The sequence below is a fragment of the Setaria viridis genome, chromosome 5 (genome assembly GCF_005286985.2).
Source record: "Setaria viridis chromosome 5, Setaria_viridis_v4.0, whole genome shotgun sequence".
Lineage (NCBI taxonomy): Eukaryota > Viridiplantae > Streptophyta > Magnoliopsida > Poales > Poaceae > Setaria > Setaria viridis.
In genome coordinates, this window is record NC_048267.2 from 43436306 (window position 1) to 43459110 (window position 22805).

At 51.5% G+C, this 22805-nt stretch overlaps 3 protein-coding genes, 1 long non-coding RNA gene and 1 pseudogene across 6 annotated transcripts; 3 read left to right on the forward strand and 2 right to left on the reverse strand.

The window, feature by feature from the left end:
• Nucleotides 1–545: 545 nt before the first annotated feature.
• LOC117858468 (exocyst complex component EXO70A1) lies at nucleotides 546–2805 on the reverse strand. The gene is made up of 2 exons (XM_034741539.2): nucleotides 1947–2805; nucleotides 546–1830 (listed from the first exon to the last, which is right to left on the reverse strand). Exons 1-2 carry the CDS (start codon nucleotides 2630–2632, stop codon nucleotides 666–668), a joined length of 1851 nt encoding a protein of 616 aa, XP_034597430.1. The 5' UTR covers nucleotides 2633–2805; the 3' UTR covers nucleotides 546–665.
• A 417-nt stretch (nucleotides 2806–3222) lies between these two features.
• LOC117858375 (uncharacterized) lies at nucleotides 3223–8298 on the forward strand. Its single transcript, XR_004640954.2, has 3 exons — nucleotides 3223–4281; nucleotides 6704–7441; nucleotides 7847–8298. It is a non-coding gene; the product is annotated as an uncharacterized lncRNA (long non-coding RNA).
• Nucleotides 8299–8733: 435 nt separating this feature from the next.
• On the forward strand, nucleotides 8734–11572 carry LOC117856568 (uncharacterized; annotated as a pseudogene).
• Nucleotides 11573–14969: 3397 nt separating this feature from the next.
• Nucleotides 14970–17402, forward strand: LOC117854558 (exocyst complex component EXO70A1). Its single transcript, XM_034736786.2, has 2 exons — nucleotides 14970–15944; nucleotides 16036–17402. Exons 1-2 carry the CDS (start codon nucleotides 15292–15294, stop codon nucleotides 17150–17152), a joined length of 1770 nt encoding a protein of 589 aa, XP_034592677.1. The 5' UTR covers nucleotides 14970–15291; the 3' UTR covers nucleotides 17153–17402.
• LOC117854557 (B3 domain-containing protein Os01g0905400) lies at nucleotides 17321–20310 on the reverse strand. Of its 3 annotated transcripts, none has more exons than XM_034736784.2 (5): nucleotides 19618–20310; nucleotides 18270–19440; nucleotides 18013–18144; nucleotides 17813–17928; nucleotides 17321–17728 (listed from the first exon to the last, which is right to left on the reverse strand). In XM_034736784.2, the coding sequence occupies exons 1-5, from the start codon at nucleotides 19909–19911 to the stop codon at nucleotides 17480–17482; spliced, it is 1962 nt and encodes a 653-aa protein (XP_034592675.1). In that variant the 5' UTR covers nucleotides 19912–20310; the 3' UTR covers nucleotides 17321–17479. The 3 variants fall into 3 exon arrangements, with proteins under 3 accessions (XP_034592675.1, XP_034592674.1, XP_034592673.1); XM_034736783.2 differs by having other exon boundaries at nucleotides 17813–17925; nucleotides 18013–18168; XM_034736782.2 differs by having other exon boundaries at nucleotides 18013–18168.
• Between the last annotated feature and the right edge of the window lie 2495 nt (nucleotides 20311–22805).

Here is a 22805-nt window from a genome sequence, read left to right on the forward strand (position 1 = left end):
GAGATAAGCTTAGTTAATTCGGAGATATCCGGGTCATTATGATGCGATCTAGGGTTCGGATGCCTGTGCAGAAACCATACTTGACCTGGAGAAGCTGCAACGGTGGGGGATGTTTGAGAAGCAACACCGGTGGGGAATGTAGCCGTGGTGTCGTCTCTCTGAATTCACAGGCCGGTGGAAAATGCAAGCGTTATCAGAACGTCTCGGGCTCATGTTAACAGAACGGCCCGGCCCCAATACGTATGAGAATCTTCGGAGATGGACCTTTTAGGCCTTCGGCTAAGTCCTAGAGCCCAGAAGAAGTTAGGCTAGTATTGGGCCGTATTTGTTAGCATAAAGAGCAAGAGGCCCCGTTCACGAAAGCCTAGAGGCCAGCCGTCCCAAGGCCCAGCAGCCCATTGCGCTCTGGCTCAGGCCTGTTGTTGTCTGCTTCGTCGCTGTCTGCAGCCAGTCCGTCGGACACGGCATAGTCGCATGGCTGCCTTTCCCCGTACAGCCGTACTACGCTGCAATATCATCCACCAAGGAAAAAGGAGGTTCAGGCAGATCAAAAGAGGGGCAAAACTTATCTGACAGATTCATGAAGCCCACGAATATCAGTGCAACACGACGGCGAAGCACCCGTGACAACACACATGCCTCTAGGGGCGAAATACACATTTGCGCTACGATTTTCCTCCATCCGCAGCATCTCCTTCGAACAATTCCGACAGAGATTCGACCAGATCATCAGCCGTGTACCTGACGGATTTTCCAAGCCTGGGGTGCTTCTGCAGAAACGCGCTGTAAGCAGTAACCACCGTCTCCTTCACGGCCAGCCGCATGGCCGCCCGGAGCGCGGGATCCGGGACCTCGCGGCACACCTGGCTGCCGTGCGCCTTCTCGAACGCGGCGTTGAATTTTGCGAGCGCTTTCGCCGGCTTCCCGCGGCCACCCACGGCCGCGGTCTCCAGGCACGCGACGACAGGGCCCCAGGAGGCCTGGATGTAGCTCGCCGCGTGCTGCTCGAGCCGGCTCCGACGCCGCGCCGCCCACTCGTCCCCGAGCAGAGACGCGACGCCGGCGTCCGCGGCGCGGTTCAGCACGAAGTCTGTGTTGTTGGCCAGGAAGAGGTGGCGCGACGACTGCGAGCCGCCCGCGCAGGCGAGCGCGGATTTCTCGTCCAGGTTGCGTTCCAGGCCCGCGATGAGCTCCGAGGCGCGGCTGCCGAACGGCGTCACGCCCTCGGCACCGCCTTCGTCTTCGCCGCCGTTCACGAGGATCAGGTCCAGCGCGGCGCGGTGCGGTGCCAGCAGCTCTACGCAGGTCATAGCGTGCCGCGCCAGCGGATGGACGCCGACGCCGAGCGTCTCGCTCACTGCTTGGGAGCAGTCTGTTCGGATATTGGTGATGAGGTCGTCGATGGCGGCCCTCAACGCGCGGGCCAGCTTGGCGAGGACGATGGGCAACTGCCGGGAGATGAGCTCCGCGTGCTGCCCGGTAAACAGGGGCAGGAGGGCAGGAGCAGAGTTGCTTAGTGCCTCGTACAATTCCAGGACATAGATGAGCTTCTCCGGTGATCGGGTGCTGGTGAACCCGTCCGCAAACTTGAACAAGACGAGGATGCCTTGCTTTGCGATGGCCATGAAGTAGGCGTCCTTGAACCTATCGAAGGCTCCGCATTCCTGCGCCATGAGCTGCCTTTGCATGACGACGAGGGCCTTCTCGATGAGCTTAGTCGCCAAGATCCACCGCTTCACCATGTCCTCCGTTGCCCACCACTCCGCATCCTCGAAGTTGATTCGGTTGGCCGCAAAGAAAGACCGATCCAGCTGAAGGATTGATAAGAACCTGCTCCATGGTCGTCGTTGCACTTGTTCGTCAACTCTCCATAAAGTTCGGATCAAATAAGAATCGACGAATTGAAATTCAGATAGTTAAGCGTGTCTAGGAAGAAGTTTCTGCACCTGTCCAAAACATGGCAGGGGGCCTTGGCGAATGTTTGGAGAAACTCTTTCGTGTACCCGGCGCGGATGACCCGCAGCGCGATCTCATGGAGGACAGGCAAGCTTGCCGGGCGGATCAGATGGAGGTCATCCGCGTGGATCTCATGTAGACCCGCAGTGCCATCCACGAAGGTTGTCAGCATGTCGGGCCAGCTCGAAAGGCTCATGTCGGACGCGTGGAGCTCGTCGGTGGTGCTCACGCTAAGCTCCCCGGTGCTGATGCTTCCCCCGGTGGGGAATGCGAGACACACGCCGCTACCGCCGGGAGCTAGTACTGAGACCGATAGCCTCTCGATGGCGACGCGAAGACCATGCCCGCCCTCCAGCTGGGAAGCGTCCCAGACCCTGAGGAGGAGGAACTCATCCATTAGGCGCGACATGGCGACGCCGAGGGCGGTGTCCATGCGGCGGCGAGCCGAGGAGGCCATGGGGAACGCGTGGATCTCCTTGAGGTGGAGGATCTCGTCGACCGCCGAGAGGAGGCTTCGGCTGGCGCAGGTCGCCTCCGCGTCCCATATGCCGGCGTCGGCGTCGGGGGAGCGGTCCCACTGGAGCACGGCGTGCGCGGCGACGGCGAGCCGGGCCTCCGCTAACGTCCCCGGCGCGTCGGCGGTGTATTCGAGCGCCTTCGCCACCGCGGCCCCCATGCTGGTGTGTGCCTTGTTTCCCGGCGTTGGGCCTAGCTCGTCAACAGGCTCGAGTGGCCTTTTCGGTCACGGAGTTAGTAAGAACTGAGCCCTTGTTTACTTTGGGAAGTTGGGAGGTGCCAAATTGGCATTTTATCATAAATGCGACACTGTAGCGTTTCGTTTGTATTTGTAAATTATTGTCCAAATATTGACTAATTAGGCTCAAAAGATTCGTCTCGCAAAGTACAACAAAACTGTGCAATTAATTTTTGATTTCGTCTACATTTAGTACTCCATGCATGTACCGCAAGTTTGATGTGATGGGGGAATCTTCTTTTTGCATAGTGTCAAAGTTGGGAGTTTTGTGGGAAGTAAACAAGAGCTGAGGTTGCTATCTGAAAGAAGAAGAAGAAACGATCGGTCCAAGACTATGGAATGACGCTTATCCTACTGTGGTCGCCCTTTTGAGATTTGAGATTTGACTATTTGAGTCTGGCTCCACGCGCAGTCCACACGGAGGAGAGAAAATGTTTTTATATAGTCAACGTTTCTCCATCTCGACTCCCCGCTGACGCTAGTGTCCACCGCTTCTTTGTGAACACGCTTCACTCGCATGGGAAAGTGTAACACCAATGGTGTTTAAATGAGGATTAAGCTCCACTTAAAGAGCTAATGAGGAGAAATATAAAGAAAAAGAGAAAGGAAAAGGAACATTAAGACTTGGTCAAACAAAGTCAAAATGAGAGTTGACTAAGTCAACCATGATGAACTCAAGTCAAAGAGGTGATTTTGGATCAAATGAGACAAGTTAAAGTGGACCAAGTTCAAATAAAATTTAAAAATTTCAGATTTGAACCTGAATTGTGAGAAGTGCTAAATGTGGTCAAGTACCCATGTTTGAGCCCTGTTTTAAAAAGATTCTGTATGGAAACTTTGGAAAATGTTCCCCTGAGAGTTTAAGTGGAATGTGTATAGAACACTTTGGACTAGATGTAGTTCACAGAAAATGGTGTTTGAGTATTTTAAATGGAGTTCAAATTTGAACTCTGTGCTGTTTTGGACTCTGACAGAAATGCAATGGAGCATTGAAACTGAAACTGAACTGTTCAGTTCATGGCCGAATTTTCAGAGCTCTTGGTCTCTCAAACTGTGAGTTCTTTGAGAAAACTTCCCATCTATCACAGCTCTATGATTCCTCTACAACTTTGGTTATTGGTTCTTGGTGAGTTAGTGCTCTATTGTGGACAATAATCATCAAAAGGGCGCGGCATTTCTGTGCACTTGGAGCTGCAACCGACGGCAACCACAGCAAACAGCAGCGCAGCGCCGCCGTTCACCGCCCAAGCCGCCGCGGTAAAAAGTCGTGCTGCCACGCGCCATCGAGCGACGAAGCCAGCAGCAAGCAAGCAGGAAGGAGCTGGCCGAGCGGATCACCGTGAAAATTTAAACTTCAACCGCGACGTCGTCGTCATCCGCTCATTTGCTCTGCTTTCCGCTTAGTGCAAGCCGCCGGACCTCGCCGTCGAGCCGTCTCCGACCAATTACTCGCGCACACCGCGCCGTAACAACCTCCCAAGAAACCCCGACCACCTCTCGTCCGACGAGATCGACCACAGCGCCGCCGCAATTCCTCCCCTGTTCCGCCGCCCGCCATCAACACCCCCAAGGTGAGGACCCCCTTCCCGAACCTCTCCGCTGAAGATAGCTACGGGAATGAGCTCGCAGGAGCTCGTAGATGGCCGTGCGATCTCCAATTGGTGAAGACCGTGGCTAGGGTGGCCGGAACGCCCAACCCTAGCCGGAGAGCGCCGCGGCCATGGCCGCCGGTGGGGGCGGGCTCGTTTGAGCCATGCTCCGAGGATGAGAGCCACGGGGGCAGATGCGCGCTCGCGTAGATGCTCTAGGGCTAGCTGTTGTCCGGGTTTTCGTCGTGCCGCCGAAGTAGCCGCGCCACCGCGGTGCGCGCGTCGCCGCCGCCGCCGCGTCCGCTAGCCGCCGTCCGTAGCTGCCCCACGCCGGTGACATCGCACTTGGATGCGCCATGCCAGATGGTCCGGGCCGTGTACTTCTTGCGACGGAGGGAGCTCGCCGCCGGTCAACCCCGCCGAGCCGAGGTCAAGGCCCCCATAGTTCAAGGGATCGCGGGCGTGAATTAGTTAACGTCCAGGGGGTTTCGTGCAAAGCTTTGGCTATTTTCATTTTGAAATTGCATTCCGATAGGTTTGAACTTCCATAATTCATAACTATTCGTAGAAAACTCCAAAATTAATGAAATCGATTTTGTTGAGTTCATATTTTTATGTGTGATGCAAGAAAAACCATAAATGGTATAGGAAAATATTTTTTTTTCCTTTACTTAAACCTCTTTTAAAATTAGGATGTATTTTCTTTAATTGCTTCCTTAAATAGATAACATTTAGGAAATATTCAAAATAAGGACTAAAATCTAATTTATAGTTAATGAAAATAAGCAACCATTTATAATTTATCAAAATGGTTTAGTAGATTTAAAATGTGTTTAAATGATTTCCTTTTATTTAAAAATTAGGATAAATCCTATTTAATTAATTTATAATTATTCCTTGGTTATTTAAATAACTCTTGTTTTAGGAAAAACATAAGGACCTCTTATTTTAATAGGTTAGCCTTTATAAAATTAAGAGGATGTGAAGAGTATCTTGGCCCCCTAAGTGGTTTTGGTGAATTAATGGCACAAGTTTAAGTGTCTAACTAACTTTCAAGTGCATGAGCCGCTTTAAAATGATTGGTGGACATGTAGCACTTGTGGATGACCCTCAATTATGAGGCATACTTTGAAGGCTAAATTTACTTTTGTTTAAATTTGTGTATAGGAACGCCGCACTATTAAGAGAAATGCGTAATCTTTGGTCTTTATGTTGTAAAAGGTGCTCAAGTTGACCTAACCAGCCTATGAGAGACACCTTTACCCCTGCACTTCACATGGGGATACTTAGAAAGGTGCTGAAATGTGAGCTCCAGAGTATTCTAGAAAAAAGTTTCGAAATATTTCAGAGGTTCCGGAGTTTCCGAAGAAAGTTCCGGAGTTTCCAGAGAAAGTTTCGAAAAACTCAGGAACTTAACCCCCAATGGCTAGTTTCAGGGTGAAGGGGGTATAAATACCCTCTCATCCCCTTCCTCAGTCTTTCTCTTGACCTAACTTCATGTTGAGCTGCAGAAAAGCATTAAGTCCCCCTCTTTACTCTCCTTTGGCATTCTTGGTGAGATTTGGTGGGGATTTTAAGGAGAGATTCAAGGGAAGGGCAAGAGAGAGTGCTAGTGAGCTGATTTCCCATTTCTTGAGCACCTAGTTCTTCATCAAGCCGGTGATTTCGTGTTTGTTACTCTTGGAGCTTCAAGCTCCTAGCTGGCTAGGCGTTCCCCGTGGAGCATCCAAGGTTGTGGATGCCTACAAGGAGTTTGTATTGTCTCGACAATTGAGTAAGTGACTCTAGCTTGATCTTTGTGGTCGCTAGAGTGAAGAAAGTGGCCTAGGTGTGAAATGCCCACCCTTTGTGGGTTCCTCAACGGAGACGTAGGCTTCAAGTGTGGAGCTAAACTCCGGTAAACAAATTCTTGTGTCTCTTGTGCTTGATGTTATTCATTTCGTTCATATTCTAGCATATTGTTCATACCTAGGGTTTGTGATCGATCTACTTTTTAAGAGGGTTGTTAGTGTTTCTACCTTGTGATCAGGCCCAGTATACCTTGTTACATAACCTATATTCATCGATCCACTTTTGGATAAGCTCTGCATTAGGCATAGTTGATTTCTCCTTGAATCTCCGGAGAATCCGTAGATTTCTTTGGAGATTCTAAAAAATCGGAATTTCTGGAAAAATTGAAAACTCTGGAACTCGCTGACAAATTTGGTTTAAGTTGTGGAAAATTTCATATTCGACTATTCACCCCCTCTAGTCGACGTCCTAGATCCTTTCAAGATGGTTATTTTATGCTGTTTATCATTCATTGCATCATTTAGGATGATTATTTTATGTTGTTTATCATTCATTGCATCATTCAGGATGATTATTTTATGTTGTTTATCATTCATTGCATCATTCCATCTAGATTTGGAGCCGCTGGAGGTGGAGTACGTGGAGATCTCATCCAAGCTAGCTCAGGAAGGCGAGGACGTGATTGTGGTGGAGCAAGTTCCCAAGGCTACCCCAGAGCTCGTCGTCGAGACCACTGACCCCGAGGAGCAACAAGGCAAGCTTGGTGCATTAATCCTATTTAACCTTGCTAATTTGAGTCCAAATTCCTTTATTTCATGATTGTGCATTAAGTCTAGGAGTTAAGTGGAGTCCTTTTATGCATTCCTAACTCCTTGTTTTAAGGACATCTTTATCACCTGTTTAAAATTAGAAGCTTAAGTCTAATCTGGTAGTGCTGCAAAAGTCAAGTAATTCCCCGTTGCTTGCATAAGGATAACATCTAAAATTTGTTAGAGTGCAAAACAACTTGTTTAATGAAGGACCGGGCAGGACATGGTTTCTTGTTAAAAGATGTGGTTTCATGTTGATGTATGATGATGGAAAGTTGAAAGTTTTGAACCTGTCCGGATAATGGATCTAAGGCCCGTTTGATTAGTGGCCTTTAGGTCATGTTTTGAACGCACTAATCACATGCCGGTATGTGGGACCCAGTAATAAACCGACGTACTTATGAGGTGCCGAAGTTTGAATTGTGACTCGCTGTGATTGACTTGGACCGGTGGGCAGGGTCGTGGGCAGTAACTCATGGGACCTTTGACCGGACAATGATGTACACGAGGACACGTCCTCGAGCTATGCGAGCTCAGTTCAGGTAACGGAAGCCAAAGAGGGAAAAGTTGCCACGTACGATTTGACAAGTTGCGTACGTGTCGTGTAATTAGTTCCATGACCTACATGATGTAAATCGGTTCGAATCGCCGCACTTCTCAGATATAAATACTGCTTGATCTCTGCCCATCATCGTAAAGTTGCGCGCTAATGTTTATAAATGCTTTATGATGTTAGCATGCTTGTTCTGGCTTGGAGTCCAAACTTTAAAATATAAGCCGTCTACTAATATGTAATAAAAGATGTTCTAAGGATCAATCTTAGTTAGCTTTGCTCGCTTATCCTGAGTCAGCAAGAAATCCAAAAAAAAAGCCTTGCATATTCTTGAGTCTTTTCCGTTGACGGGTTAGTACTTTAGTACTTAGGGTTTGTGTGACCCTTGTTGCAGTTGAAGAAGGTTATTAGATGGCCTTATGCTTGAGGGAAGGAGCTCCCGAAGATGAGGAATACATTATGGGCACGACGTGTTTCTCTTAGTCACGTTTGTTTAATTAAGCCTTTATAATGTTACCATCCCTGACTTTGAACGAAGTGGTTTGTTTTAAACACTCTTAGGTACTGGTATTGTATGTTTAAGATAACTCTCTTATGGTTTGTAATAATCCGCTGCGGTAAATTATTTGTTTAAACCTGTAATGTCTGTAACGAGCTCCTGCGTGTGCGATCTTAATGTATGGATGTAACAACAATGTTGAGTTTTCGGATGAATTAAGGACACCTGATGGACTACCGGATTTAAACTGATTCAAGTACGCGGCGTGTTGGATACCCAAGACCTAACCAGCGTACTTGAGTCAGTTTAAACTGGACGGTTGTGCCATAGAAAGGCTCCACGCGCTCCATGTGTCTTGTGTACATAAACTAGCAAAAGCTCTTTCATTGATCCGTATAAGTTGACGAGCTAGGCCGAGTTAGAGTTTTCCACTTGTTAGACAGCAGGGTCCTTAACTAGGAGTAGTTGTTTATTTGCCCAGTTAGCAAGGTATTTTCTGCTTGTTAGTAACTCTAAGAGCCATGGGAAAAATGAATTCTTTTTTCTATATTTGTTTACACACATGTATTCTATTTTTATATGATGTACTCTTGTTCAGTACCAGTAAGTTCATGTTGGAAGAACATTGCTTCTTTGCATATTATTTCCGTGTTTGCAACACGCAAGCCGTGCCGCAGCCAGTCGGACACGGGCGAAGCAATGGGCGTCAACGGGGGTCAAGACTCAACATACTCCGTGTGGAGCCGACCTAAAAAAGACTACAGTAAAATGCGCGCCAATTTCTGCAAGCAGCCAAGCACCCAGCCGTTTCCTACTACTACTTTCGTAATATTTCGTGGAACTTGCTGATGTTGATCCGTAGGCATTTCCTCTTCAGAATGATAGCATAGCAGGTCGATCTCACTCTTTACTCTGACGCCACTCAAGGCTCTTGAGCCGAAGACAACGCAGACACCTCTGAATGGGGGCAGCGGTGGCGAAGGCACTGGAAGATCTCGCCAATGCGCCGAGAACGCTAGCGGAGGCCCGGCTCGCCGTCGCCGCGCACGCCGTGCTCCAGTGAGACCGCTCCCCCGACGCCGACATATGCGGCGCGGACGCTACCTGCACCAACAGCAACAGGATCCTCCTCTCGGCAGTGGACGAGATCCTCCACCTCAAGGAGATCTGTGCCTTCCCTCTGGCGTCCCCGGCTCGCAGCCGCATGGACGGCGCCCTCGGAGTCGCCATGCCGCGGCTCATGGAAGAATTCCTCCTCCTCAGGGTCTGGGACGCTTCCCAGCTTCGAGGCACGAGTACTTGCTGGCCATGACACAGAGCCGCATCTTGATCCTGCTCGAGTTCGCCGACGAATTCACCGGCACCACATTGCACGAGAAGCTCGTGTACATGCTCGGCGTGTACGAGGCTCTAAGTGATGCTGCTAAGTGCTAGCTCCAAGCCTCCTCGTCATGTTCAGCGGAGCGCCCAAGGCGCAAGGAGCTCGTCTCTAAGAAGACGGAAGATATCCTCACCAAACTGGGCGACGCAATGAAGACGATGATCAGCTGTCTCATGGACAAGATCCGGACTCGTGAGTGCTCGCAGATTCCGAGCGCAGCAGATGGTGTCCATCCGCTGGCACGGTACGCCATGACGACCTGCGTCGAGATGTTGCGGCGCACCGCACCACGCTGGACTTCCTCGCCGACGGCGACGAAGATGGATCCGGCGCTCTTGGCGGCGGCGCAGAGCGCGTGAGCTCCGCCGGTAGCCGACGCGTTCCGGCGCGTGCGCGGCGGGCGTGTTCCGGCTGGACGCCTCGCCACCGCACGGCTGGACGCCGGCGCCGAATGCGCTAGGGGCAGCTCGTGTCGTGCTCCGTCGCACATATGGATTGGTTCGACGGCCGCGCAAGCGGCCCACGAGCCCGTGCTCATGGGCCATTGCCAACGAAGCTCTGCAGCCGTCGGCGCTGCCTTCATGTTCCCGGCCGCCGGGTGGAACCACGCCTCACTGGATGGATGGAGGAGATCGGCGCAGCGCATCGACGAGGCGGACGGCGGCCCAGTTCGCGGCCGGCAACTAATCAGGTCGATCTTGGCCACACGAGGGTGATCCAACGACCAGGAGGGGCCAAGGGGTGGATGGTATTCCATTTACCATCCACCCCGGACGGTAAATGGAGTACCTTCCACCCCGAGTCCGGCGTTCCTCGTCGCGCGCAGCTCACGGCGTCGCCCGGGAGTGCCGGTTTCCGTTCTACGTGTCCGGCGAGCGGACCTACACGTTCCCGTACTCGCCCGGGAGTGGCTGTTCGCAGGCTCCGAGTGCGGCAGACGGCGTCCACCCGCTGGCACGGTACGCCATGACCTGCGTCGAGCAGTTGGCTGCGCACCGCACCGCGTTGGACTTGATCCTCGCCGACGGCGATGACTAAGATAGATCAGGCGCTCTCGCCGGCGGCGCCGAGCGCGTGAGCTCCGCCGGCAGCCTCGTCTCAGAGCTGATCGCGGTCCTGGAACTTAACTTCGAGGAGAAACTCGCGCTGGCCTGCACGGACGCCGGTGCCGCGTCGCACCTCTTCCTGGCCAACAACGTAAGCTTCGTGCTGAACCACGCCGCGGACGCCGGCGTTGCGTCTCTGCTCGGGGACGACGAGTGGGCGGCACGGCGTCGGAGCCGACTCGAGCGGCACGTAGCGAGCTACGTCGAGGACTCGAGGGGTCCGGTCGTCGCTTGCCTAGCGCCGGCAGTGGGCGGCGGCGGCGGCGGCGGCAAGCCGGCGAAAGCGCTCGCCGAGTTCAGCGCCGCGTTCAAGAAGGTGCATGGCAGCCACGTCTGCCGCGAGGTCACGGATCCCGCGCTCCGGGCAGCCCTGCGGAAGGCCGTGTCGGAGACGGTTGTTCCGGCGTACATCGCGTTTCTGAAGAAACACCCTAAGCTTGGAGAATCCGTCAGGTACACGGCTGGCAATCTGGCCGAATCTGTGTCGGAATTGTTCGAAGGAGAGGCTGCGGATAGCAAAACCAGAAAATTGCAGGAGTAGCTCTTTTTATGCACGAATGCAGATCATCTTCAGATTCAGATTGCTGAACCGCTATTGATCTTCCGTACTAATTATGCCAATTACCTTCTTGTTCCTTCACGGATGCTATAGCAGTAGTAATGTACAACTAGCAAAACGCTCTTTGATGGTCTGTGTGGGTTCTTTAACTCTCAAGAGGCATCAGGGTGGAAAATGTACAAAGCATTCATGAACTAAGACATGATTCAGATTTCGGGTGATAACTATTGCTAGAGGTCTAGAACAAACATGGAAAAATGAAGCTTCAATGCATGTATCAGAACTGCTTGCTTCTTCAGATACACAGAGACATCTGGTAGATGCTTCAGAAACGGCTGCAGATCGTCTGACAAATCCGCGAGCTCCTTAGCCTTCGAGAATGCCATGCTGCCAAAAATATCTGGGTTCACAATCAAATCCTTCAATTCAATGATCAGTGATTCCTGCTTTGTCACGACTTCCATTGCTTCAGCAGCAGCAATGATGCTGGCTTTCTTAAGATGAAACATGGCACGCGTATTGGCAGCAAAGAGTTTACTGTAGATCGAAGCGGAATCAACAGGGACGGCATTAGATTCATCAAACTTGAGTTCTTCAACATCTGCTGCTTTCCTTTTCCGCATGACTGCCATCCCAGTCGCGGCTTCGACCTCAGGGTCCATATCATACGAATCGATCTGCAACACGGAGACTGAGGATCCGACGCTGGAGGCGGGGGTCGGGGATGGCGTCGTGAAACCCTTCACGGCGGCGGAGGGTGAGGCCTTCGCTGTCGCCTCGGCTTCCTCCTCCGAAGCCGCCGCCTTCACCTTCTCCCTCGCTACCGCTAGCGCCTCTTCCGCTTTCTTCTTTGCTATCGCCCACGCCTCCGCCGCCTCCAACAGTCTCGTCGCCGCCGCCTCCACCTCTTCCGCTGCCGCCAACGCCTTATCCAACGCGAGTTCTGTCGTACCCGTGGCTGCCGACGATCGCCGGCGACGTGAGAGGATCGAATTGGATCGAGAGATGGATAGGAACGGAGGAGGAAAGATTCCTCTCGCGTTCAATTGTTTTTACTTGTGAACGAAGTTGTTCTTTCTCAGTACAGACGACGACAGATAAACACACACCCTTTCCCTCTCTGACCGGCTGGGCCCACATGCGGTACCCGCCCACACACATTACCCCAACACCACGCTTCTTTCGTTTCCGCTCCAGCGAAGACGTACTCCTTCTCTTCCCGCCTTCACACCTGTGACGCACCATCAGTGCTGGGCGCGACAAGTTCGTCCGCGACTTGGTCCAGCCTCGCCGCCTCCACCTCCTTCTCCTTCACTGTCGCCGCGCCTTCGTCCATCCTCTCCTCTCGATGGAGCTTGCCAAAGGCGGACTAGAAGAACGGAATAGTAAACCCATAATTCGTAACCGTGATCGAACAGTTTAGCCGAGACCGTCTAGGCTGTCTCGTGGGCTGGGCCGGAGATGATTCCCTACGGTAAGCCCTTTCAGCCCAAATTAGTCCTGCAGCAGACATCTACCTTCTTCAAACCCCTAAAAAAAACTACTAAACTCATCTTGTTGACCATCAAAAGGTGTCTCTAAGATCCATGGCACCTTGCTTCTCTGCCTCAAAGCTCGGCTTCAAGCTCTTCAACGCGTGCAACAGCAGCAGCTTTGCCGCTTCTCTTCGGGGCAGCAGTAGTGTAATACTAGCAGAAGTGTAGAGCTAGCAAAATGCTCTTTGATTGTCTGTGTGCGTTCTTTTAACTCGCAAGAGGCATCGGAGTGGAAAATGTACAAAAACATTCATGAACTAGGACGTGATTCATTGATTCAGGAAACACAGGTGCAAGTACTGAAGTAGTGCTGCAAAGCAATTCGGATCAGACAAAAGTGGCCCTCAGGGAAAATCAGACAAAGACATAGGCGCTGGGCGTCAGTCAAATTCAGGTCAGTGAGCACCGCCGGGAGCTCGAGCTGTGCAGAAACAGAAACAAGTGCCGAGTTGACAAACGAAACCCACGAGTCATCGTCAACAGGGTGACACCGGATTTTAGCTAGCAAAGTCAAGATGACAAGTCTAATGGGAGGAGGTCAGCCGATGAAGCTGATGGAGCCGATAGAGTTGCAGTATGTGTTGGTGGAGTTCTAAGTGCAAAGATGGGCTTCGTCTGATTGGTCGGTATGAAAAAATATTTAAAGAAGGGAAGGTAAAGATAGGTTTTGTCTGGTTGGTGGGTAAGAAAAGGATATTCGAAGAAGGGATGATTAGTAGGGAAGGGTCATCACGTGTGGGCAAAGGTGATTAGAATAGAAAAGGGAGTTACCGTGTGGGAAGGAAGTCCAGACTAGTCACGCTAATCACATAGGTGGATCGGATGGATCAGAGGGAGCTTCATTAGTAAGGATTATAAGGGAAATTAGAGTCAATGTATTTAAATATTTACTTTTGTTTAGATATTTATCGTTAGGCAAGTTTTGTACGGGTCATTGTCGTAGGTGATCAGGAGTTGTTAATTCAGGGTATAAATATGTACCCCTAGTCATTGTAAAGATTTTTATCTCTCGATTAATCAATCCATACAACTTTTCGACGCCCCACCGCCAACCCTTAGGAGTAGGAGTAATGTAGTTTTTGACTAGTTTCTTCTAGCGCGCAGGGCTGCATCGGTTTCGATCTCAAGCAAGCTTGTAAGTACCATCACCCGGTCATTATGATCTCTATCGGAACTTTCTAAGTTAAGTCTTATATTTTGATATTCAGTTGTGTGGCTAGTTATCGAGTTAACTTAGCTTGCAAGTAGAACTTTCTATGTTTTGTCCAACATTTTGCTTGTCTTCGACGTTGCTCATAGTTATCAAGTTGTTTGGTTTTATCAAGTTGTATCGTTTCAATCTCTTAGTTCTATCAAGCGCTCACAGTTATCGAACGGCTTAAATCTGGTTAGGTTGTCTTCATCGGCTTCCTGATCTTGTTTAAGTGTTCACCAGTTATCTGATCGTATCGGGTGGTTAGATCTTGCATGCTTTTATTGCTTTATATATGCTAGATCCGATAGATCTTTACCCCTTCCCCCTCGTATTGCTAGCCGTCGGACTGTTGAGAGCCGATGCATCGGCTGGGTATCATCCATATCTCATAGAAGTGTGATGACGTCATTGAGTCGATAGGTACGCGTACGAGGTCTTGCTGCCGCAAGCCTATCTGTTAAGTTAATAAGCCGAAGTTAACGTTCTCTCATTCGTGTTACCTTATCTAAGTTTAATACACTTATTATGACATTAATTAGATCTGTTAGCTTAATTAGCTTGTAAACGGTAGGCAAGAGGTCCTTGTTGCCGTGTTCTAACCTTTTTAGATTAATAGGTTGATGTCAATGCTCTCTCATTCGTATTACTTTGTCTAAGTTTAATTACACTTATCAAGACATTGACTAGATCTGTTAGTCTATCTAGCGTGAGCATGGTAGGCAATGGCTCCTGTTTATGGCTATTGTTTCGTATTAATTCTATCTAAGCCCGTTGGCTCATACAGCCAATGGCGCTATTAATGCTTTATTTATGGCGCTATTAATGCTTTATTTATTTACACCGCATGATTATATTGAATATCTATGTTTATTCCAAGAACGCATACACATGAGTTCGAAAGGTTTGGCTGCCTATCAGCTCATGAATTTTACATTTACCTTATCAATTGCAGATCAAATTGACTGGCACGTCGACGCACCCCGAGAGCTAATTTGGAGCCTGCAAAGTTAAACACTTGTGTGTTGCTGACGCAGAGTCCGCGGTCTAGATTTTGTGTAAACAGAGCCTGGCATCGAATGAGCACGGATGCGATTTCGCCTCCTCGCTGCGGCACATGGGCACGGCGCAGCGACGGTGACCGATTTGGCAGCGCTTCACCAGACACATAGACCAATGAAGCAGGGTTGCCGATTGCCGGCGACCCGGCGACGGCATGCAGGCTGCCGGCCCGGGGTCTGTTTATTCCATGTATCTGGTTCAGGAAATTTCCATTTCAGTCAGCCGAAACACGGCGGGAAGGCTGCACAAACAAGTGGGGGGTTGACAAACTGTGCTAGTTACGCCCCGCGTCAACGGGGAGTCAAGATAGACGGAGCTAAAGAACTCGCCTCCGCCGCGTGCAGTCGACCTCAACACACACGGACACAGCGATTGCGCGTGAAGCCCTCCAAGATTCTTCGTCTCCGACCAGCAATCCCGCCCGTCTCATGACCTCGGGACGTCTCGCTTGAGAGGTTGAGCCAGCGCCACCGCCTCGCCCCGCCCCACTCGAGCTACGTCCAGCATGGGCGCCGCCGTCGGGAGGCCAGCTTTCGGCCTCGCGGTCGCGCCGAGGACGACGCACGCGGAGGAGCGGCTCGCCGTCGCGGAGCACGCCCTGCTCCAGTGGGCACGCTCCCCCGGCGCCGACACCGGCGTCTGGGACGCGGACGCGAGCTACACCAACAGGGGTCTCCTCGCCGCGGTCGACGACGTGCTGCTCCTGGCCGAGGAGGACCCCTTCCCTCTCCACCCCGCGGCCTCGCCCGCGCGCCGCCGCCTGGACAGCGCCGTCGGCGCCGCCGCGTCGCGCATGGTCGAGGAGTTCCTGCGCGTCAGGGTCTGGGACGCCTCCCCGCTGCGCACCGCCGTCGACAGGCTCTCCCTGGCCTCCAGCGGCGTGTCGCTGCTGGTCTTCCCCAGCTCCGGCGACAGGACCAGCTCGGCAAGCTCCGGCGGGGAGGTCGACGCGTCCGACGGGACCCGGTCGAGGGCCAGCTCGGGCGTGCCTGACGAGGTCGCAGCCCTGTTGGAATCCGAGGTCTGGGATGAGCTCGACCTTGTCCGCCCCGCGGGCGTCTCCGTCCTCCACGAGATCGCGCTTCGGATGGTCCGTGCCGGCTGCACCAAGGAGCTCTTCCGGGCGTTCGCAAACGCTCCATGCGATGTGCTAGACAGGTAGTTCTTCCGGTTTCTTCTGGTAAATGGATTTGCATTTTGATTGGCCATGCTTGCCCGACTGATGGATCACACCATCCTGGACCTTCAGGTTCTTGTCGATTATTCGTGTTGAATGCTCGCAGCGGACGACGGAGGCTGTGATCAAGCGATGGACCACGGTGACAAAGATCATCGGCAAGGCCATCGTCGCCATGCGAAGGCAGCTGCACGCGCAGACCCCAGGCGCCTTCGACAGTTTCAGTGACGAATACTTGCTGGCCATCGCAGAGAACCGCATCCTGATCCTGCTCGAGTTCGCCGACGGGTTCACCACCATCACGTCGCACGAGAAGCTCGTGTACATGCTCGGCATGTACGAGGCTCTCAGCGACGCCGCTCCCAGCCTCCTGCTCCTGTTCAGCGAGGCGCGCAAGGAGCTCGTCTCTGAGCGGACGCAGGAAATCCTCACCAAACTGGGCGACGCGATGAAGGTCATGGTCAGCGGCGTCATGGCCAAGATCCAAGGCGACTGCCCGCGCAAGCCGAGCGCGCCGGGCGGCGTCCACCCGCTGGCGCGCGACACCATGGCCTGCGTCGAGCTGCTGGCGCGGCACCGCACCACGCTCGACCTGATCCTCGAGGACGGCGACGGACGCGGCGCCCCTGCCGTCGCCGGCTCCCTCGCCGCCGGCTTCGTCGCGGAGCTGATCGCGTGCCTGGAGCGGAACCTCCAGGGGAAGCTCGCTCTCGCCTGCGCCGACGCGGGAGGCTCGCGGCACCTGTTCCTGGCGAACAACATCGGCTTCATACTGAGCCGCGCCGCGGACGCCGGCGACGTGGCGTCGCTTCTCGGGGACGCGTGGGCGGCGCGGCGCCGGGGCCGGCTCGCGCGGCACGTAGCGAGCTACGCCGAGTCGTGCTGGGGCACGGCCGTCGCTCTCCTGGAGACGCCCGTGTGCGGCAGGGGCAAGCCGGCGAAAGTTCTGGCGGAGTTCGACGCCGCGTTTACCAGAGCGCGCGACAGCGAGGCGTGCCGGGAAGTCCCGGACCCGGCGCTCCGTGCGGCACTGCGGAACGCCGTGTCGGAGATGGTGGTTCCGGCTTACAGCGCGTTTCTGCAGAAGCACCCCAATCTTGGAACATCCGTCAGGTACACCACGGATGATGTGGCCGAATCACTGTCGGAATTGTTCGAAGGAGAATCCGTGGATAGCAGGAAATCCTAGAGTTTTTATGCATGTATATAAGAACAACTTCAGATTGTAGCAAACATCAATAAGCCTAGAGAATCCTTCTGTTACCAGTTTTGCCAATTAGTTATATCAGTCATTGGTGGCAACACTGGTTCCATATCATGTAGGAATCATACAGATCTTAGCTGAACATGGGAAATGTCAACTAGAAAGTAGCAGAATTTTCATATTGACAGAAGTTGACGTGGTCTCTTCTTACACGATGAAGGAACAGATCGGTCAAGATCACAAGAAAACTACTGGAATGCTTTCCTGGGCATGGAATATGGCAGACACGATCAACTTCATGGGTAAAAATGGTTACTGCAAACTGCGCAGCACCACTTGGAATGACAGTTCAGAGTTACCGCTGAGCTCGAACTCGCAGGTGTCTCCTTCCTGCAGGTTGTTCTCCCTGCAGATGTCAACCCAGCCAGTGATGAAGCCACTGAACCTTGGGGTGCATTGGTACAGCACGGGCCAGAGTCTCATGCATGGGTCCTTGAGTATCACAACCTTCCTTCCCTGTTTCTTCGTTCTTGGTATAACCGGTAGTCGATTGGGAAGCTCCTGTACAAAGATATTTCAGAATTCAGAATTGTAGTGCCGAATGGTAAGCTCAGATCAGTCAAAGAAATGGTCAGGGCGACTCACAAGCCATGTTTGACCAGGTGCAGGCACGGCGATGCAGAACTTGCTGCAAGCAGCAGCAAGTGCAAGAACGCCACCTGATTCGAAGATTTCACTTTGCAGGCCTTCAGATTTATCTTCTATGCATTGGATCAAAAGTCACGAAACAAATTGTATGTGATGTAATTGTTAAACTTAACATGCATCAAGGTGTTCCTGAATACCAGTTTGATGAAGATTTTGACTGAGATGAGGATGTTCATGGAGCATTATGCCACTTGATATGACTTCAGCAGTATTCTGCCCTGTGCTAGCTTGCCTATCACCTTGACCATCTTGCTGTTTATCTTTCTTCACTGAAGTTTGTGCACGAACAAATCCTTAAGCATTGTTGTTGCTCGGTAAGTCCAAATAGAAAAGCATTCAAACACCAAAGGAAAATAACGTGCCAGTTTAGAACAAAAGATTGGAAAATACTAACCTTCGTTTTGTTCACCTTGGTTACAACCGCTTAATGCAAATTCACCGGAATGCACCTCTATATCAGCTGGAGGAGAAGAGTTTTCTGCAAATGGTGATGGCTCAGTAGCAGGTAACTCGTTGATATCAATGTCATGAACTGCAACACAAGCATATCCTGATCCTGTTTCTAGCGCATCAGTCATCTCTTTATTTTCGCTACATGATAATGTTTCTGCTGGCATCACATAACTCTGACCAACACCCATGGAAGAATGGTGATTCTGTGAAGCATCCTCAAGACAACTGAAACCTGAAGTTTGGGCAGTAGTGATAGGCCCTTCCATATTCAGATCAACAGAAAATGCTTCTGGATTACACACATCAGTTCCAAATTCATATATGTCAGCTGACAAAAATATATCGTCTATATTCTCTTCATTAAGATCCATCATAGCAAGAGGTCCAATAACATCAGCATTCGTCGGCAGATTCAAGCCCTCGCCATGCTCAATTTCAGTAGCATCAGAAACCAGGTGCTCTGTAACTCTGGCATTGCATTCGCTTTCTTTTTCTTCAAAGATCGTGCAGTCGTCTGCTATTTCTGCCTCTCCATCTAACACCTCCTGACCTTCACACTCATGTCTTGTAGGGGCCTCAGAATCTTCTTGTGGTTCTGCAACTCCTACCTCTGGCACTCCCCCTGATGTTTCTGAACATTTTGGTTCAGATGCAGAATTGGGAACATCAGAATCGTCAAGGCAAACGTGATCTGGCATCTGACAGTCTTTGGGGCCCAGGTCACTGTGGTGATCAGTACGTTGTTTCTTCTTGCGGTTCTCCACACCATTCTTGCTTGTCTTCACCGCTTGGATACTGGGAGAGCTTGCTTTCTGCCTGGGCTTCCTCTTCCGGCTCTGCCTTTTGTTCCTCTCGCAGAGGAACAGCCTTTCAACAGCCGACGGGGCAAACATCTGCACGGTGAAGACCGACCTGGCGATCTGCCTGAACACCAGAAACTCGCCGCAGCTGACGGCATGGTCCAGCACGAAGTTCTTCCATCCATGCCCGAACGACAAGACGCCGTCGCTGAAGCACAGCCGCACGCGCCAGCGGAAGCCGAATGCGTCTTCGAGATAAATGTTGGAGCCTGCAAGGTCCAAGATTGTCCTGGCAAATGGGGGTGGTATATCCTGCATGTGTAAATCTAAATCATTTCGTTTCAAAAATAAAATAAAATTTCTTTCGTTTAAAAAAATCTAAATAATGATAAGTTCTGTTGTCAGGTATGCCCAAGATTTCTTCAAAAGTTCAAAGATCGTTCAGACATGCTGAGAGATCAATATAACTTGACAAAAAAAAACTCATACCATGTCGTCGGAGAAGTAGCCCATCATGACCTTGAAGAAGGACGGCACCGCCGGGAGCGGCCGCGCCTTGCTGGAAGACGGCGACGGGGAGGACGAAGCAGCACGGCCATGGATCCGGGCACACCTCTTCGTGCAGTCCACGCATGCCCGCTTCTGGTGCGGATCGCAGGCCTTCTTCTTCCTCCTCCTCCGCCTCTTCACCACCTTCCCGGCTTCCTCCTCTTCGCTGTCTATTTCGACCACGGCCTCTTCCGGCTCTTTCTTCAAGGCTCCTCCTCCGATCAGCTCCACCATGCTCGCTGCCGTGTTTAGTTACCACCAGAATGGAGAACACAGGAACACAATCACACAACAAGAGAGCGTGCCCCGATCACTCCCAAGCTATCTCATTCAGAGTTTCAGACATGCGCACATCTCAGTATTCCACAGGGGCGCAAAATCGAATCTGACGGAACAGCAGGGTGGAGAAGAAACCAGGAAAGCCTTGCGGCATCTGCTCCTTTGCTCTCGTTTCCCTAGAGAGAGAACACTGGAAATGTTTCACTATCCAATATCCATAGCCTGCTTTCTACTACTATACATGCAGCAGCAGTAATTTCCCGGTGTTCCCTTGATTCACACAATATACTTGGCTGGCAGCAGTGGCTGACGCAGGGACCCGCGGCGGCCAGTGTCGGAGGTTCGAGGCATGAAACTGACCGTTTCTTTCTCCGGCGATCGGCGGAGGTGCGGAGCCCAGGTGTCAGTGAGGTCTCTCTCTCCCCCCCCCCCCCCCCCCCCCGGTCTCCCCCCTCTCAGGCTGCCTCAGAATCAGTGCCTGACTGACCGGCACTTCCTGGCCCTTGCCGCTTGGTGTGTAGCGTAGGGTCGCGTCGTAGGGACGTCCATTTCACTCTGCTTGAGATTTTGAGGTTACTTCGCCGTAGATCTAAACTTTGCGAAAAAGAAGATTCCCCATCATATTAAACTTATGGTACATGTATGAAGTACTAAATGTTGATGAAATTAAAAATTAATTGCACAGTTTGGTTGTACTTTACGAGACGAACGTTTTAAGCCTATTAGTCAACGATTGGACAATTATTACCAAATACAAACGAAATATTATATTGTGGTATAGTGCTGTACAGTGATTTTGGCGGCGCCAACTTCGTCGAACTAAACAAGGCCTATGTTGCTCTATACAACAATGCGACCCATTAGCAAAGAAAAATAGACACGCTTTATTTTATCGTAGTGGAAAAAACTATCCCTATGTAAGCAGATTGAAAGATTATACACATAAGAAAGGTAATACTGATTGAATAAAGAAAAAGGAATCTGTGATTCGAACAGGGATTAAGGATCTATTCTTAGTTTTCCCAAATAGCCCAAGCTACCCATTGCATATTGGCACGCACTTCACCTTGGGTGGGGTAGGCAATCAGCCGTGCTAATACAGGAGGCAAGTTTCATTAGAGGAAATTCCAGATGAAAAATGGTGGAGTTCTTGTGGCAACGGCGAATGAAATGGAAGGCAACGTCAGGCAACCTCTCCCTCACACTCTCCGGTCCGCCCAAGCGCAGCGGCGCTACTTTTAGACCTGAGCAAAATAGGTTCAATCCAACCCAAGACTGATGGCCCGGCCCGAGCCTGACAGGCTAAGCCTGACCCGACACTCATCCAGAGCCATGCGTGACGCTGATTTTCTTGGCCCGAAAGAAAAGGCTAGCTCGAGTCCAGCCCGAATAATAAATTGAATTAAATTTACATTAGAAAATGATGGGCAACCCAACCCGTGCCCGAGCCCAGCCTAAATTGAGCCCGATTGAGTTAATGGGTAGGCTTGGGTGGAGATTTTGGGTAAAAAAACAGGGCTTTTTGCCGGCCCGGCCCGAGGTATGCTCAGCTAACTTAGCATGGCTGCTGGCTGGCCTCTGATAAAACGAGCGCACTGGGCCCTGCAGAGTAGGTGAAGCCCATCGATGATGATGCTACATGGCGGCGGCCCATACTAATGAGGGCCCGGCAAGTTCAGTACATGGGCTTAGGGGCCGCCCCAAAGCATTTCCTCCAAAAAGGAGAAAGGCTTGTGAAATATATACTTTAGGATGACCAGATGGGAAAAAAAAACCCGAAACGAGTACGAGATACATGGCTCCAAATTTGCGGCCGGTGGCCGGCCTTCCGGACGACGAGTTCAAAGCATAGTGGTGGTGCTGGTAAAAAGGGTTGCCGCCGGAGAAAACGGTGACAACTCTGCTAGCGTTAGATGCACTTTTCTCTCGTCCTCTTTCCCGAACATCTTTTGGACCCAACCGGAAAAAGGGGTTAACGAGGAACACAGCGTAGCCTAAGCTGGTGGTTAGTCTGTTTAATACTACTACCCACCCAGACATCCTTTTCCCTCCTCGTGCGTCAGATTGGCCGGCCTCTTGCTCCGTCCACAACTCATAGCGTGCCTGCTCCGGCCGAGCACACCACCGCACCACCTCATGGTCTTGCGGCGTCGGGCCCCGCCGGCGCCGGCCCCGGCCTCGGCTACGCACGCCGGCCGGCATGCCGACGCGCTCGCAGCAGCCATCATGCGCGCACTGCTGGTAGTGGTAGCGGTGCCGCGCCTTTTGGCCCAGCGCGCCCCGGTCAATCGCGCAACCAACACATCTCCTAAAGGCGCAATCGATCGATCGCCCTTTCGCGTCGTCTTTTCACAAATTGTCAAGCACGCTTTACCACAGCCACTACCACTAGTTACTAGTACCCCAGCCCATGTTGGTCAATGATTGTTCTCAGCAATTTCAGTGAAGATTTGTTTTTTTTTTATCACAGAACAAAAGAAACTCGTCCAAATGCAACAGTTGACATCCGCTGAAATTCCCTTTGGCCAAAACTCACTGCAATCTTGGCAACAACAAAATCTCCACGCAACAGCATTTAGATTGATGGACAGACACTTGCTGAAGCTGAGCTGATGGAGCGCATCGGCCAGTCGATGTCCTGGTCCGGTCTCCTCATCCACGTACGGTGCCGATGAACGTTTCACCTAACCCGATCCATTATCCATCGCTCAAAGCCGCACGGTTCCGTTGCGTTCAGCAAAGTTTATTCGGCCGTCATCATCTCATCAGAAACAAAAAGAAAGTTTATTCGATCGCGGATGTCGGAGCCAATGCCACGGTCGAGGACGGAAAGCCGGACGCGATGATGA

Excerpts from the sequence above, each read along its gene's own strand:
- LOC117858468 (XM_034741539.2), bottom strand. The coding sequence starts at position 2,632 with ATGGGGGCCGCGGTGGCGAAGGCGCTCGAATACACCGCCGACGCGCCG. Across the intron at positions 1,831-1,946 it reads CCCTGCCATGTTTTGGACAG|GTTCTTATCAATCCTTCAGC; the intron begins GTGCAGAAACTT and ends ACCATGGAGCAG.
- LOC117854558 (XM_034736786.2), top strand. The coding sequence starts at position 15,292 with ATGGGCGCCGCCGTCGGGAGGCCAGCTTTCGGCCTCGCGGTCGCGCCG. Across the intron at positions 15,945-16,035 it reads CCATGCGATGTGCTAGACAG|GTTCTTGTCGATTATTCGTG; the intron begins GTAGTTCTTCCG and ends CTGGACCTTCAG.
- LOC117854557 (XM_034736782.2), bottom strand. The coding sequence starts at position 19,911 with ATGGTGGAGCTGATCGGAGGAGGAGCCTTGAAGAAAGAGCCGGAAGAG. Across the intron at positions 19,441-19,617 it reads GCTACTTCTCCGACGACATG|GATATACCACCCCCATTTGC; the intron begins GTATGAGTTTTT and ends TTACACATGCAG. Across the intron at positions 18,169-18,269 it reads CCAAGGTGAACAAAACGAAG|GATTTGTTCGTGCACAAACT; the intron begins GTTAGTATTTTC and ends ACAATGCTTAAG.